The sequence below is a fragment of the Tamandua tetradactyla genome, chromosome 5, assembly GCF_023851605.1.
Source record: "Tamandua tetradactyla isolate mTamTet1 chromosome 5, mTamTet1.pri, whole genome shotgun sequence".
Lineage (NCBI taxonomy): Eukaryota > Metazoa > Chordata > Mammalia > Pilosa > Myrmecophagidae > Tamandua > Tamandua tetradactyla.
Genome location: NC_135331.1, coordinates 190035973 through 190052180, shown reverse-complemented (window position 1 = coordinate 190052180; position 16208 = coordinate 190035973). Strand labels below are relative to the sequence as shown.

Here is a 16208-nt window from a genome sequence, read left to right as displayed (position 1 = left end):
TCACACCTTGATGATTGGCTTCCTCTGTGACCCATGCTTGTTAATTACATCCAGCTGTAGGCAAATTGCTCTTCCAAATTGGCAACACTGAGCTCTCAAGCTGTTTGCATTTTTTTCTTCCTTTGATGAAACCTTTGGAGTTTTGCCTTTTCTTGACTAGTGTTTCTGAACATAATACACAGTTACAGACATTTTTAAGTATTCAAGGGATTCACAAAATAACTCTGGTTTTGAAGATGGTGTGTTTCTTTCCGTTGACACGAATCACCTAAGAAGAGAGAAGAGGATTTCCCTGGAGTTATAGGGCTGCAGCCATCGCTACCCAACTCGTCTCTGGATTCTCCGGTGTCCACTCCTCAGTGGTAACTGGCCAGGCGATGTGCCACCCGCAGGGCAGCTGCTGTCTGCCCTACAGTCTAAAGGTCCTGCCCCGTCAGACCAGGATATAGAATGACTGTTAAGGGCAAAACAGACATTTCTTTTTTTCCTTCTGAAGTTCCTGTCCTGCTCAAGGGTGTTATTGTGAGGCATTCCCTACCCCTTCCTTCTTCAGGGGCGCCCACACTGGCATCCACGCCGGGATTTTATTGTAAGGAAGTGTTTTTCTCTCTCTTTTTCTCCCTTTCCTCCTTTCAAAGAGAAAACAAAAGCTTATTTCCACCTGCCAGCCCAAGAGGGTCTGCCTGATGAGTTGGCATTAGGATTTGTCACATAACTCAAATGAAAGTTTTCAGAGATGAGAATTACATAGACAGAACCTGGGTGGGGGTCGGGGTGGAGGGAGAGAGATTCAGATTGGATACCCAGGTCAGTTAGAGCTCTGCCGCTCACTGGAGGCACAACCCTGCACTTTGATTTTAATTCCTCTAGGCTTTGGGTCTCCTCCTCCGCTAAGAGAAGTTAGTATCTGCCCTGTTATCTCAGTGTTGAGAGAAGCTGGATTGAGATCACGTGGGTGAATGTACTTTACAAACTGGAAAGCACAATATGAGCAATTAAGGTGACTTATAGTAAATAAATATATTTAGAGCATCTTTTCCTCTGAAAATTTGAAATAAGATGTTAGTCTCATTTTTATAAGAAGGACATTGAAGTCCAGAAATTTTAGATGTTGTTCAAGGCAGGGCTTCCCAAATTCTGCTCCCGAGAACCCTAATCCTGAGAGATACGCCTCTATTACAGAGTTCTGTGGTCCAAAACGGTGAGCAATAGTGTATTCTAACCCCCCCCCCCCCGCAAGACTCGTGGTGCACAATTCCGAGCTGATAACAACGGAAAAGTTTCCATTGTCAAGAAACCTGTTTAACTTTGTTTTATCCAGAGTTCTCCAAGTTTGTTTGATCTCGAGATTATATTTTCCGGTAACACTTATTACAGTCTCTTGGAACTGGGATTCTACAGAAAACATTTGCCAAATGTGTGATTTGAGTTGGTAAGTAGTAAATCTGCAATCAGAGTCAAATTTGCCCTCTTTTAAAAGGTATATAACCATATACAAAAATCAAGAGGAAAATAGAGAAAGGCAGCCATAAAATTTTATCTGACATCTACTTCTGTTAATATTATGGCTTGTGTTTTTATTTAGTCTTCTGTTTTTCTTGGTTGATGTCACAGTGGATGTATATGTTTGCCTTCTATGTTTTTTACCTAATATTTTATCATAAGCATTTTTCGGGTTACAACTTGCTCTCTTTTCCTAATTTTAATTTCTAGAGGTTGTTACATATTCTAGCCAACCAATGTTCATGAATCTGTATAATGTTGGAAATTTACATTATTTCCCACTTTTCCCTTTTGTAAATGTTAAATATCTTTCTGTATATAACATTTTCAACATTCTGGATTATTTCCTCAAAACAGAGACTAAAGCCTACGAACATTTTAGTAGTTTAGTGATTTTGAATGTACAAAGCCATTTTTTTCTAAAAGATAAGTCAAATTTATACATCTATTAATTGATTGATTTATTCATTCATTCTTTCAAACAAACAGAAAATTCCTTATATTTACCAGGTATTTAGCTAGGTAGAAGACACAAATGGTCCCTACTCAAATGATTTCAGTCCACTCTGGCTAGCATTATTATCTCTTAGGACAAAAGGGCTGATATACTTGTCCTAGAGTTTTACTGCATTTCTTTCATTTGTTTTTCACAATGAGAGCATCTTTGCTTGTTTGCTGATTTTTCTTTTAGAGTTTTCTTCTCTTCTGCTTCTCCTGTTGCACCCTTTTTAATCTAAGCTATATAGCCTAAGTTCTAAAGTCAGACTTTGGATTTTAACTGTGACTTCAGCATTCCTCGCCCACATCTGTGCTATCAGGCAAATTACTTGGTCTCTGACTTGTAACCTCATTTCTCTGACAGCAATAACAATTGCTATCCATGTGTATTAGTTAGGGTTCTCTAGAGAAAGAGAATCAACAGGAAACACTTGCAAATACAAAATTTATAAAGTGTCTCACGTAACCATGGGAACGATGAGCCCAATATCTGCAGGGCAGGCTGTGAAGCCCACGATTCTGATGGAGGGTCTGGACGAACTCCACAAAAGAGGCTCGTGGGCTGAAGCAGGAAGAAAGCCTGTCTCTTCTGAATCTTCCTTAAAAGGCTTCCAGTGATTAGATTAAGCATCACTCATTAAAGAAGACATGCCCCTTGGCTGATTACAAATGGAATCAGCTGTGGATGCAGCTGATATGATCATGATTTAATTCTATGAAATGTCCTCATCGCAACAGACAGGCCAACACTTGCCCAAACAGACAAACAGGTACCACCACTTGGCCAAGTTGACACGTGAACCTGACCATGACAGTCCACCCCTTGTCAACTTGGCAGCTATACATATCACCTTAAACCATACCTAATTTCTAAATAAAAAACAATAAAACACCCATTTTTTCTTTCACCTAACAATACTCAACCGTCCTGCATATAACTGAAAACACATTAAATTTCTCCAGAATAGGGTGCAAGTCCTTGGGTAATATTCATTCTTAAACTTGATATCTTACAACTTATATAGTATAACATGAACAAAACAGCATTACAGTCCTGTGGTTTCTGTAACCGATCACGTGATCATAGTTCATATTTATCACTACCTTCTTCCACTACCCACTCCATGTTCCCTTTACCCTCAGCAAGCACTTCAGCTGGCTGTGGTTCTTTGCCTGGTGGAGTGACCCAAACCTTCATTCCTGAAGTTTCAGAGCCATTGGTAGTCCTGCCTGGATTGGGTTTTTGCAATTTTCCATTGATTTTAATCACAGGGCATGGTAGTACTAAAAGACGCCCTAGGGGATCTCCTATATTCCAAGAAAACTCTTTATCTCCATTCTGTAGGTGCAGTCCTATTTTCCCCTGATAGTCAGGGTCGATCACCCCAGCCAATAATGTAATCCCCTTCTTGGCTTGTTGATTCAGGGGCATGATTAGACCAAAGTGACCAGGTGGCAGTCTTAACTTCCAGTTCAGTGGAATCATTGTTGTTTCTCCTGGTGGAACCACGCCCTCTTTTGGAACTAAAACCTGTAGACCAGCAGAGCTCAGGGTCACAGGGACAGAAAGAAAAACTTTTCCTAGTGGATCACTAGGGGTAATAGTGAGTGGTGCCAGTCCCATTTCCACCCCTTGGTTCCTGGACCCATGGATCCTGGCTATGGGAGAAACAGCACCATACAGCAGATGCCGATTCAGAGCATGCACAGCTTCCTGGAGAACATTATCCCAGCCCTTCAAGGTATTGCCACCTAGTTGGCACTGTAATTGAGTTTTCAAAGGCCATTCCACCGTTCTATTATTCCAGCTGTTTCTGGATGACGGGGAACATGGTAAGACCAGAGAATTCCATGAGCGTGTGCCCATTCCTACACTTCATTTGCTGTGAAGTGTGTTCCTTGATCAGAAGCAATGCTATGTGGAATACCATGACAATGGATAAGGCATTCTGTAAGCCCACAGATGGTAGTTTTGGCAGAACCACTGTGTGCAGGGAAAGCAAACCCATATCCAGAGTATGTGTCTATTCCAGTTAGAACAAATCGCTGCCCCTTCCATGAAGGGAGTGGTCCAATGTAATCAACCTGCTACCATGTAGCTGGCTGGTCACCTCGGGGAATCGTGCCTTATTGGGGGCCGAGTGTGGGTCTCTGCTGCTGGCAGATTGGACACTCAGCAGTGGCCGTAGCCAGGTCAGCCTTGGTGAGTGGATGTCCATGTTGCTGAGTCCATGCATAACCTCCATCCCTACCACCATGACCACTTTGTTCATGAGCCCATTGGGCAATGACAGGAGTTGCTGGGGAAAGAGGCTGATGGGTATCCAAAGAATAGGCCATTTTAGCCACTTGATTATTAAAACCCTCCTCTGCTGAAGTCATCTTCTGGTGTGCATTCACATGGGACACAGGTGTTCATGTTTTTAGCCCACTCAGAAAGGTCTATCCACATACTTCTTCCCCAGACCTCTTTGTCACCAATTTTCCAATTATGGTCTTTCCAAGTCCCTGACCATCCAGCCAAACCATTAGCAACAGCCCACGAGACAGTATACAAATGCAACTCTGGCCAGTTTTTCTTCTAGGCAAAATGAACAACCAGGTACACTGCTTGAAGTTCTGCCCACTGGGAGGATTTCCCCTCACCACTGTCCTTCAAAGACACCCCAGAAAGGGGTTGTAGTGCTGCAGCTGTCCACTTTCGGGTGGAACCTGCCTATCATGCTGAACCATCTGTAAACCAGGCCTGAGTTTTTTCTTCCTGTCAATTCACTGTAAGGAATTCCCCAAGAGGTCATAGCTCTGGTCTGGGAAAGAGAAGGTAATGTGGCAGGAGTGGAGACCATGTGCATTTGGGCCACTTCTTCATGTTACTTACTTGTGCCTTCAGGACCTGCTCTGGCCCTATCTCGTATATACCATTTCCATTTTACAATAGAGTGCTGCTGTGCACGCCCTACTTTATGGGTTGGTGGGTCAGACAACCCCCAGCTCATGATAGGCAACTCAGGTCTCATGGTAACTTGGTGGCCCATGGATAAGCATTCAGTCTCTACTAAGGCCCAGTAGCAGGCCAAAAGCTGTTTCTCAAATGGAGAGTAGTTTTCTGCAGCAGATGGTAAGGCTTTGCTCCAAAATCCTAAGGGTCTGCGTTGTGATTCTCCTATAGGGGCCTGCCAAAGGCGCCAGACAGCATTTCTATTTGCCATTGACACTTCCAGCATCACGTCGTAGGATCGTGGTCTGAATTCAATGAGACTTTGAGACATACATCTTAAGAGAGTGCCTAGTACAGTGCACGTCCCTCCAAACATGATCTGTTATTGTTATTACTTCCATGAGGGAAAAAAGTAAAATGAATCTTCTATGGCTTGATCCCAGGAATCAGTAAGCTAAAACTTGGGTGCCCTTCATCCTGGCTTGTGTGCCAGTCTATAAAATAGCTTTTCTTCTGTTTATATAAACAAATCTTTCAAGTCATCTACTTCCTTCATCTTTCTTAAGGACCAGAAGAACAGAAAAATTTGCATACGGATGGTAGGTTTTGTTTGTTTTCCTTGGGCAAATTGCTGCTAAATTTTACCAAGTTCTGCTCAGTCCTTCAGCAGGAAAACACAGGTCCTTCAGTTTTTTGTTACCTGGGATCTAGAAATGTCCCTCCATCAAAGAAAGGAATGGCGATGACGTGTTAACAGATGCAGGTCGAGTTAAAAACAAAACAAAAGAAAACTCAACCAAACTACGTTGCACGGTAAAGAAGGATGAACTAACTATTCTGAACTGAACTGAGAAGTTCAAGCCTGGTCAGTATTTTAATGAGCCAGTTGTAAGACTGAATTCTGTTTAATTAAGTGCCGTTCTTATCGATTTTTAAAAAATGCTTTTCCTTCCTGATTATACACACGCACACACACCCTATATGTACTTTGTGTGTGTGTGTGTGTGTGTATACACACATGCATGTTTATTCTCAGGCTTTGTCGTTAACATGGTCACGAATAGCATATATTTAATTTGAAGAAAGGAAGGGTATGTGGCTTGGTAAATTATGTCAATGGTATGAGAAAACTGAATTTCATATTGATTTACCAAGGCTAAAGATGTCTGAGTAACTAACAGATGTCAATCAACAACATATTTTGTTCTAGGAATAGTATACATGACATCAGAATTCTGAATAAAATGGCTTCAATGTTTATTCAATTGGGATCATGCTGATTTTATCTGATAATTCAAAAAATGAATCAGGTATGCACTGTATAGGCATATCAGAAGCCAGTGCGGCTGGCATATGGGGAAACCACTTCAAGCTGCCGAAGAAGTAGCAAGCTGTAAAAATACTCTCCTGTCATAACAGAGCATTCTTCTCCTTGCAGATGGATCATTCGTTGCTGTTTTCATGGTCGGTGTACACTCCTTTTGTTAAATACTCAGGGGTTAAATAGTTATTAGATATTAGATACGCATATATTTAAAAAGGCAGGTTTTTCTGCTCCATGCCGAAGGGAAGGACAATAAGCCCTGAGCCAGTCCTTAGGTGAGCGGAGAAGTGGAAACAGGCCGGAAGGCTTCAGAAAGTTCAATGGAGCAGGGAGTGCATTCAAATATTCGGCAAATGACAAGCCAGAAAGGAGACACGCCAGCTGTTCACACTGGAAAGTTACCGAGCGTTTATTTTGGTTCAAGTGCTATTTATTATATGAACGAGGAATAATAAGTTTTCGTGGGGGGCGGGGTGGCTGAGCCCTCATCGCACGAAGAAGGAACAGGTAGTTTTCAGTGGGGTTTGGATGATTCTTGGGGGGCGTCCACACCCGTGCGTCTTCGCACCGGCAGGAGCCCGGGTGGGATCCGATCGTGGGGAAAGGGCCCCAGGCCGCCACTCCCCGGGCGGCGGGGACTCCGCGCTTGTCCTCGGTGGTCTGGCCAATGGACTAGCTCGTTCTCTGCAAGTCCGAATTCGGTTCCCCGCCGCTCGCTCCCCGGAGCCGCGGCGGGCGGCGAACAAAGGCGGCGGGAACGCGGGGCACGGGGCGCGCGTCCGGCGGCGCGCGTCTCCCGGGCAGGAGGCGGCGCGCCCGAGCTCGCATTCCTCCGAAGCGCCCCGAGCCCGCGGGGCGACGTCACCCGGGCTCCGCCCCCGTCCCTCCCCGAGCAAAGTAACTCCGGACCAACCCGAGCCGCCGCCGCCGAGCATGGAGAGCTGCCGCCGCGGCGGGCCGGCGACGCGGGCCGCGCTCTCGGCCCCGAGGTAGGTGCGTCGGCCACGGAGGGCAAAGTGCCGCGGGCGCCCGGCGCCTGCCCGCCCTCGGCTCGCCCGGCCCGCCGCCCCCCGCCCCCCGCGCGGCAGCTCTTTGCGAAGCTGCCTGAAACTTCTCCCAAAGTCGGCATGGAGACGGCCGTGCTGCCTGCCCTGGCGGCGCTCTGCCTGCTCTCCCCGTGGCCTCTTCTGGGCTCTGCCCAAGGCCAGTTCTCCGCAGGTGAGTGACCGGGGCTGGGGCGTCCCGGGACCCGACTAGTGTCCCGGCCCGGGGCTCGCGGGGAATGGGGCCGGGGGCAGGGATCGGCGAGTACAGGGTCGAAGGGGTGCTCTCCCCAGGGTTGGGTCCAGGTGGGACCGGGGGTGCCAGGCTCAGCGCCGCTGGGCGCAGGTAACTTTCAGCGCCGCCACCCATTGTTCCTTGGCGAGGCTCGCGGGGGGCGGACGGGCAGGGCGGGATGCCCGTGTGTGGGGACCGCGCTTCCTCCGGGGAGTTGGTGGCCTCGGAGCCCAGCGCCCCTGCCCTGGGTTAGCGGACGAGCCAGCGAGGAAAAGTAGTTACGACTCCGGGGACCGCTCTTGTGCTGCTGCGGGCTCGCTGCGGCCGCTGCCGGGGTGTTCAGACAGTCTCCCCGGGAGGCCATTGTCAGAAATGTGGACACTGGCAGCCGCGGACCCCGGCGCGCCCTGCCAGGTGCTTTCTGTCTCGGGAATAACCTGCCCGGACTATTGTCTAACTCCTTCCCCCGCCACCCCCCACCCCCCAGGCTCCCCTCCCGCGACGCCGGGTGGCTCCTGGACTTGCTCGGTGGGTTCTGGCTTTGCTCGGAGCGTGTCCCGCGAGCGTGCTGGAGGGGCCTGGGAGGGGGTTGGCAGTGTGCTTCGAAGAAGCCGCGCCAGGGCGCCCTGGACCTGGTCTGCGCGTCGGGTCCGGGAAGCCTGACCGGGCGTAGGAGCCTGCTCAGCCGGCGCAGGGCTCCCCGAGGCGGCCTGGGGAATGGGGGCTGCGGACGACTGCCGCCCCCCGGCAGAACCGCAAAGGAGGGACGAGGTGCGGGCTCGCCCCGCAGCCCTTTTGGGTTCCAGGTCAAGCCCGCCGCCAGCGGTCACCGCGCTTCTCTCCCGGCCGCGTCCTGGTTCTCCCCCAGCTTTGTTAGCCTTCCCGTGGGCCGTTTGCGTTTTTCGTCCTCTCCTCCGGGGCTCTGAAGTTTTCGCCAGCTGTCGTCGGTCGGGACAACTTCTCTAGCCACCGGCCCCGGCGCGGGGTGGCCGGCGCGCGCCTGTGCCGCCCGGGCGCGCGGTGCGGGTGGAGACGCAGAGGTGGCGGAGGGGTGGCCGCACGGGCGAGGCAGGAGACCGCCGCGCTGCCGGCTGGGCCGCGGGGAAGGGACTTGCTTTGTACTTGCTGGTTCTCCTCGTTGTTGTGGCTGCCTGGTTTCCTGTGAATAAACTCAAATGGCCGTTTTCCAGCCTAACAGTTTTTTTCTCTTCCGGCCCGTCCTGTCCCCTTGGAACTCTGTGGAAGGAGTTAGGCAAACATTCAGGTGGAGGCGTGTGCTGTGCATTCAGGCAGTGATTATGAAATGCACGGGGCCGAGGAGAGGCTGTGTGTTTAGGTGGTGCATGCAGATGGCAGCTGCTATATGCAGTGAGTGACCCGATGGTTTAATTTCATTCTCTCCGGATTGAGCATTACTGCCTGCCTCTCTGACATATAATGCCGCTTGGTGTTGGAACCGTGCTTGACGTCAGTCATTACATGCAGGCAGGCTAGAGTGAATATTGAGTTCTGCGCAATGTTTGTGTCTGTTCAGAGAGCTCTGCTTTTGTAGTTTAATTGAAAGTTTGTACTCTACCAGTTGCATGATTAAACTTACATATATTCAGGAGCTGCAACTATTAGTTTCAGCAGCTGCTTGATAATCTCTTCAGCAGTAAAGAAACTTTTCCTTTTCTGTTTTCAAACGTTATTTACTCCTTAATCAACAAGTAAATAATACATTTCCTCCAGTAGAATCTGCAGATGAGCTTTTCTGATCTCCGGAGTTCATGTATCTTTAATGAACAAGTGTGTTGTTAGACCTCTAGTTCTAAGAAATTTGACTAAATAACCTGCCTGGCTTTTCTTAGGTGATAAAAGCCTAACCGTGGACTTTATACTATGTTTAATTAAGAGAATGTGGAGTCCTAACAAACGCAATTCTCACTGGCCTGTATCTCAGATCTTGCCATCCAGAATTTACATATGTACCCAGAAATGAATGTTTTATTACTAGAGTTTAAAATCAGGCTGCAGATCTGCCTTTCTCCATAAATTAAAAGTTGGTTTTGTAACATTTCCTTCTCTCTCACTCTCTTTTTTTTTTTGCTACAGTAAATTGGAATTCTACTGTCATCAAATCCTGTGGCAATCAGATTTGTTGAAAAGACAGATTTAGAGCCTGGTGTATTCCTTATCACTGTTTTTTCTTATATTGTACTTTAAATGATGATTTTTTATGGAGAAATTTAAATAAATATGCTTAAAAAAACTAAAAGAAACACATGTACAGAATTTAGAGATAGCCTGTGAAATGCATCTTGTAAGTCATGCCCAGTAAGGTCAGTTTACCACTGTCAAGATTATCATGTGATTCCTCGTGGTGTGCTTCAGAAACAGATTTTGAAAGAATGAGGATTATGGGTTTTTGAGATGTTCTCTCCTAGCTGTGTTAATCAAAACACAAATTTAAGTGTTTTCTTCATTCTAACTTTTTCCCTTAGCTTTTCTCAACTTTCTTAATCTCTTGCTGGAACTGACACATGTTACATGTAGGGACCCTGAGACATAGAGGTGCATTGATGTGCTGAAGTTTATTCGTAGGTTTCGTTGCTCTCCTCATTGGCTGTTTAGCATAGCTGGGAAGTATCATAACTCAAGAAAGTTTTCTGTACTAGGATTCAGATGGCTGACAGAACCAGTTACCGTTTGAAGTGACTTGGAAACTCAATTTTCTCATCCGTAAAGCAGGGATAATAATATCTGTCCCAGCCTTTCCACATGTCCATTATGAGGATCCAGTGCAGGGATTGATGTGAACAGGCCCTGTAAATTGTAGAGCTTTCTGTGGCTCTCTGGGGTGTGATCACTGTACGTGGAGGTAGCTGAAGTGCCTTAGCTTCAGCTTTTTACTGCACGCTCCCCAGTGAGTTCTGGCCACTCAGGATGGCTTTTTGTTTGTTTTATTTCTCCACTTGGCCAGGCATTCATTTTCATTATTATGAAACATAAGCACCCAGGATTGGCCAGATCACAGTTTTATCAGCATAATGAGGGGCATGATCCTTTTCATTTTAAAATTACTTATCTTGTGCAAATCGTTAGCTGTGAGAAGGTCCCTATGAACATTCCCGATATTTTAACTAGAGAAGAAACAGGTTTGTAGTCAGTTTCTTCAGCTGTTTTGTTCAACTCTTGGTTCAGCTTTTTCATCTCAGTGCAGAGAAAAATAGGCAGTTTTTAGATGCAGTCTTATCAGTGACCTAGAGAGGGACCATTTTCTCTGTAGTAGGATGTGAGCCTTGAGATGCCGCTGAGACTGCTCCTGTCGCGGATATAGTTCCTGGCATGTCACACTGTAATTGTGCACTCACTTGGGTCCTTTCGAGCCTCCGAGCTCATCTCAGCAGCGTCTAGATGATGTAGAGTACACGTGGCTGACCCTTGGTGTCTCTGTGTTCTAAATTAATTTCCCTTCTTACCTAAGCAGGAGATACCTCGGAGGCGGCTTGCTTTAGGGTTTAGCCTTTTATTCTGCTTTTGATTGGCCAGTACCCCTCAGTTTCTCGATTCATTAAAACCCCAAATTTCTAATCACTAGTCACGACGTGTAACTGGAGGATTCTGGGGACTGATTTTTTCTCTCATGGCCCCCTTACATGCGACTGTTGATTTTCCCGGCTGGCGAGCTGTCGCCTTGTGTCTGGCCTGGCCAGACGGGAAGAGGCAGGTCTGGCTGATATTTGGGCTCTGGCGTGTGTGCTGCTGACAGCTTTTCTCTTTGTGTTCATAAATGTGAATTTGAAAAATGAATGAACCCCTCTGCCACTCCACCCCTCTCCCACACTCCCTCCTACTCTTTTCTAACAACAAAGCCCTGTGCACATATGTGCAAAATGACAGCCTTTTTGCTTTTCCCAAATATCTTTTGGTGCTGGACATGTTCTGAAAAAACAAAATTGTGGCGCATGCAGCCTCGCTGATGCCAGCCCTCCCACCAAATGGCATGTTTCTCGCAATGATAGTTTATTACATGTTTTTTTTTAAAGACCTTTCAAAATATATTTAATTCATGTGATTTGTTCCTTCCAGAGGAACTGCTCTGTTTCCTAGTGGTCCTGTGAGGACCAGTGCCCTAGGTCTGCGGCAGGTGGCATTGAAGACGCTTGGTGTCCATTTTAAGTGGACCTGCCGGCCAGAGGTGTGGCCGGCAGGTCCTCCTCACCTGCCCTACTCTGTCCCCACTTCCCTGCCTGCTCTCCCGGGGGGGGGGGGGGGCAGGAAGAGCAGTGCTGCAAGATTTAGAGCAGGAAACATCAAGAGAGTTTACAGATTGTTCTAAAAGACAAATAATAAAATTTGAATTCTGGGTGGGGGCAGGGGAGAGAGAGAGAGAGAGAGAGAGAGAGAGAGAGAGAGAGAGAGTGAGTGAGTGTGTGTGTTTGAGTTTCTACTTAATTTTCTGAAGAAGAAAAAGATCCTATTTTGACTTGTTTATTGGAATCAGCCTTTGCCTTTGTTCAAACATATTCTATTCTTATTCTGTAGATGTAAAAATTTCCCTCTGTGTATTCTTCCCAGACTTTATTCTTGGATCATATGTATCTCGTCTGTATTCCTTTATCAAATGGTGTTAGTCTTTCCCTAAAAAAGGTTGTAATTGCTTTTGAACATGACTTGTTTTTCATCGAAACCCATGCTGTTTGCAAGTTACTGAATAATGGCATTCTGTCCACTTATCATGTTGTTAGAATGATAGTCGATAACAAATGGAGAATGCGTCAGTTTCAGGCTACTTTTCAATTAAAGCCAAAAAAATCCCACAATTTTCATATCCATTAAATAATCTTCTAATGTCACCAAATGTTTGTTTGTGCTTACATGTCTCTGGATGGATGAATCTTTAGTTTCCTTCTCTAAACAGGGCTGGAAAATTTGGGTGCCACATGACCTGATTTTTTATGTAACTGAGATAGCTTACATATACTTTGCTTTGGAAAACTTTTAAGAATTTTCCAGTGTTTGAATACTTGACATCATTGTGAACTCTGCAGGTGGATGTTATACAGGCTTCATATCCATCTACGTGGAAATGTGTTTTATGAAATATTTTCTTAATGCAACATACAACCTAAAGAAACATAAAAGATTTTATTAGTTCCATTAAGATTCTGTTGTGGGAGATATGTTTATTTTCCTTTAGTATTCTTGACTAGAATTAAGGGGATTATTTTGATTTGTAGTTGATATTTTAGTAATAAAAGCCATCTGGGGTCTCTCAGATTTTGGAGATTCTGAAGGACACTGGCCTGGAATATAAGGGTCCCTGCGAGCCTGTTGTGGGACTTTGCCATTTTCCCACTTAATTTTTGGCTTTCTCCCTGGGGAGTTGATGATCCATGAAAATCACAAGTGATATGTTTGGTCATTTACAATTGTTTTAGGGGCAAATTGAGAGGTCCTGAATGAAATAATCCATGTTTCCACTTTATCTGATGGTAGAGCTCTGTTAATAAAAATGAACAAGACAGCACTGGCTGAGTTCTCTCACAGGTGTCGTTCTAGGAGCTCTGGTTGAATTATGGTTTGCATTTTGTTGGGGGAGTGGGGAGATGTAAATGTGTGTGTACATGGGTGCACATGTATATATTTGTATGTGTGCTGTTGGTGCAGTGATTGGACTTCTTCAGCCATAGTGTTAGATTAGAAAGAAGGACACCTAGAGATGGGATTAGCCCCCTAGCATATTTTCTTGGGAAGAAATATTCAAAATGAATCATTATTTTCTGTTTTATGGATGGAGAAAGTGAAATGGAAAATAAATGAAATGTGTCTACGTACTGCACTTCACTATACCATACCATACCTTTATTGGGAAAATGAGTCTTCCTCCAGACTGGTATCTGTTTATATAGATGCTTCCCAGTACGACCTGGTCCTTAACTGACTGCAAACAGGCATATTCCCCAAACCCTGTCCAGTGCGGCAGCTGACCGGCCACAGAAAGTCCCCTGATTCCTGGTGGGCGGTGGTGACCGTGTAGCTGCTTAAGTGATAGAATGGCTGATCTTCTTGAAATGATTTGTCTTAGAGATGTGATTCTTAGATCATTCAGCATATTGAAGAGCTGAGAGAAGCCTTTCAGGGGTCCTCGCTGCCCACCCAGGGGATGGCACACCTGCTTCCTGGGGTTAGAGTCCCCACTGCAGGGTGACCTTGGAATTCACTGCTTCAGTTGTGCGTGCACCTTGTACCGGCAGCATCGGCCGCACCTGGGAACTTGCTGGACGTGGCAGTCTGCCAGGACCTCCCCAGCCCTCTGGGCCCATCTGAGTTTTAATAAAACCCCCAGGGAATTTGCTTGAACCTTTTACTTTTGACCTACACTGCGCTGGGACAAAGAAAGCTCCTGAGAAGATTTGCCACACGTACTTTACTCAGAATTGTAAGGGTATTATGAAAGGGTGAATTACAGCATGAAACAAATTTACCTGGAAACACATTTATTTTAAATATTTACTTGATTGTAATTTAACATCCTGGACGCATCAAAAGAACAGTGCCGTAGCTTTTTTTTTTTTTAAAGAATATTTGGATATCTTTAAAATAAATATTTCATACTATTTCCAGGGAAATAGTTCATAATAGGGATAAATTAAGGCTAAATAGTGTTGGCTATAATGTTTTTATATAAAAACATGTAAAGATAAACATACTGTCTAAGGAATGAAGCACGATATACAAATCATTTTTGCTTAGCCTAAAATTATGTTGATACATAATTCCCGGTGCCTGCCAATACAAAAAAAAAAATTGTGTTGATACAGGAAATAGTAGTCCCTCTGACATTACTAGCAGCAGTTCTTGCTTTATAATTCTCTTTTTCTTCCAACTGTAATTTAATCTTTGTAATAAGGAGCTCATTTATAGGCCAGCCAAATTTAATGAATGGGAGTTAGTAGGTAGAATGCATTAAATATCGCTGGTGTTCTTTTTACTGTCTTTTGTACTTAGATTTAAGAACAGATTCTTGTCAGTTTTCTCAGGAGAAAAATTATGATGTAATAGACAGTGTACACTATTCATGTCAAAACACAGTTTGACTTGCATTTTATAGCTTGCTGTAGCATTCTTTTAGAAAATGAATTTTCCCAGAAGACCTAATTGCCTTCTTATTAATGAGCCTGTAAGTGTTTTTTGTTACCCGTTTTCTGTTCTAAATGTGTCTACTTTGGCTGGCATTTCAACAGTGAAGTCGCTGATTAAATCACGACGGCTGTATTTGTTTTTACCACTCATTAGTGATTTAGAAAGCCCTGCAAAAATGACATGGTTATGGCAGAGACTAATGAAAAACAAGAAGTGTAAATTAATATTAGACTATCATAGCTGGTCCTGTTGTGATGTTGGGAGCCGGAGTTTGGGGAGATAGCCAGCAGTGTGCTCTGTGTCTTTGATACGGTAAATGGAAGTGCTCAACCTGTATTGTCTGAAATACAAAAAATACCGTTGGATTAATGAACACCACGCTACTGTGGTTTCCACACTTACGTGTTTTAGGCACTGGTGGTGAGAGAAGGAGGTTTGCTGGGAGAAGAATCCGTGCTGGAGGAGAACCTGGTGATGGAGACACTTGAAGATCCTCTCTTGACATCTTCAAGAACTTGAGTCTGAAGGCTCTGCCTTGTTGCTTTCTGTAATTTTACCCTGAATCTTAGAGCTTGGCTTTCCTCCAGCTCTCCTTGTGTCCGCACTGATGAGGTTGGTTCGTGTGTCCCTTCCCACATGGGTTGGAGAGGAGAGGTTTGCCCACCGCAGTAGGAACTGCATTTCCTGGGGGCTTGGGTCGCGTGAGGCCCTGGGGTCAGTGTTTTCATATTTTAAATCTCACCATGATCCTCTAAGATTGGGGTCCCCTCCATTTTACTGAGCTGAGAGCAGTAAGTAGTAACTGGCCCAGGCGACAGCGTGAGGAGATAGTAGAGCTGAGAGTCCTTATTGAATGTAGACACATTGTCTGGCAATGAGATGCTTTGGTGGTGGCTGGCAGAAAATACCGCCCAGGCTGGTTGCACCAAAAGGGAAGTGACCGTGTCGTGATTCCAGAAGGGCGAGCTTTAGGAGCCCCGGAGCCGTGGAAGTGGCCGTCTGCTTCGTCGCTTGGCCCCGGAAGCCTCTGGAAGCTCCGCTCTTGAGCCGTCCCTCCGTGAGGAAATGCATATTATTTGCCGTGGAACCAGAAAAGGGCCGGGGGCCACTGCACTGGCCCCAGGTGGGTCGTGGCCCAGCCCCTGCAGGAGCTGCAGTGAGTGTGCATGGAGCCCCCGGGGCGCACAGGCTCGGGTCCAGCCCGCCTGCCCTGGCCTGAGGATGGGACCATGGGCCCCACCCCAGCAGGCGGTAAGCCCTGGGGGTGGGCTCTGGAGGGGCACCCAGTCCACAGGGCGGGTGCTGACAGAGGAGGGTGTGGTAGTGGGGGGTGCGGGGTCAGTGTGGGTGCTGACAGAGGGGACTGGACACGGGGGCGCGTGTTTGTAGGAAGCCAGCCAAGGGGCAGGAGGCGGGCCAGTGGTTGGGTCAGTGGCTCGGCTCTGGGTCCCTGGGTCCTCGGGACGCCCCTGAGCCCCAGCGGGCTGCGCCTTGGAGCTGAAGAGACTGAGGTGTAGGAAGGGGTGTGGGCACCTGCCA

General features: G+C 46.3%; 1 protein-coding gene across 7 annotated transcripts in view; it reads left to right on the top strand.

The window, feature by feature from the left end:
- Positions 1-7316: 7316 nt before the first annotated feature.
- PTPRK (protein tyrosine phosphatase receptor type K) overlaps positions 7317-16208 on the top strand; it is a 587191-nt gene continuing 578299 nt past the window's right edge. For 3 of the 7 annotated variants that reach the window (XM_077162868.1, XM_077162867.1, XM_077162866.1), the window contains exon 1: positions 7317-7481. In XM_077162868.1, the coding sequence (XP_077018983.1) occupies positions 7391-7481 (91 nt within the window). In that variant the 5' untranslated portion in view covers positions 7317-7390. Of the gene's footprint in view, positions 7482-8616; positions 8910-16208 lie in introns of those variants that run through there. The other 4 variants (XM_077162861.1, XM_077162859.1, XM_077162863.1 and 1 more) reach the window with 2 other exon arrangements.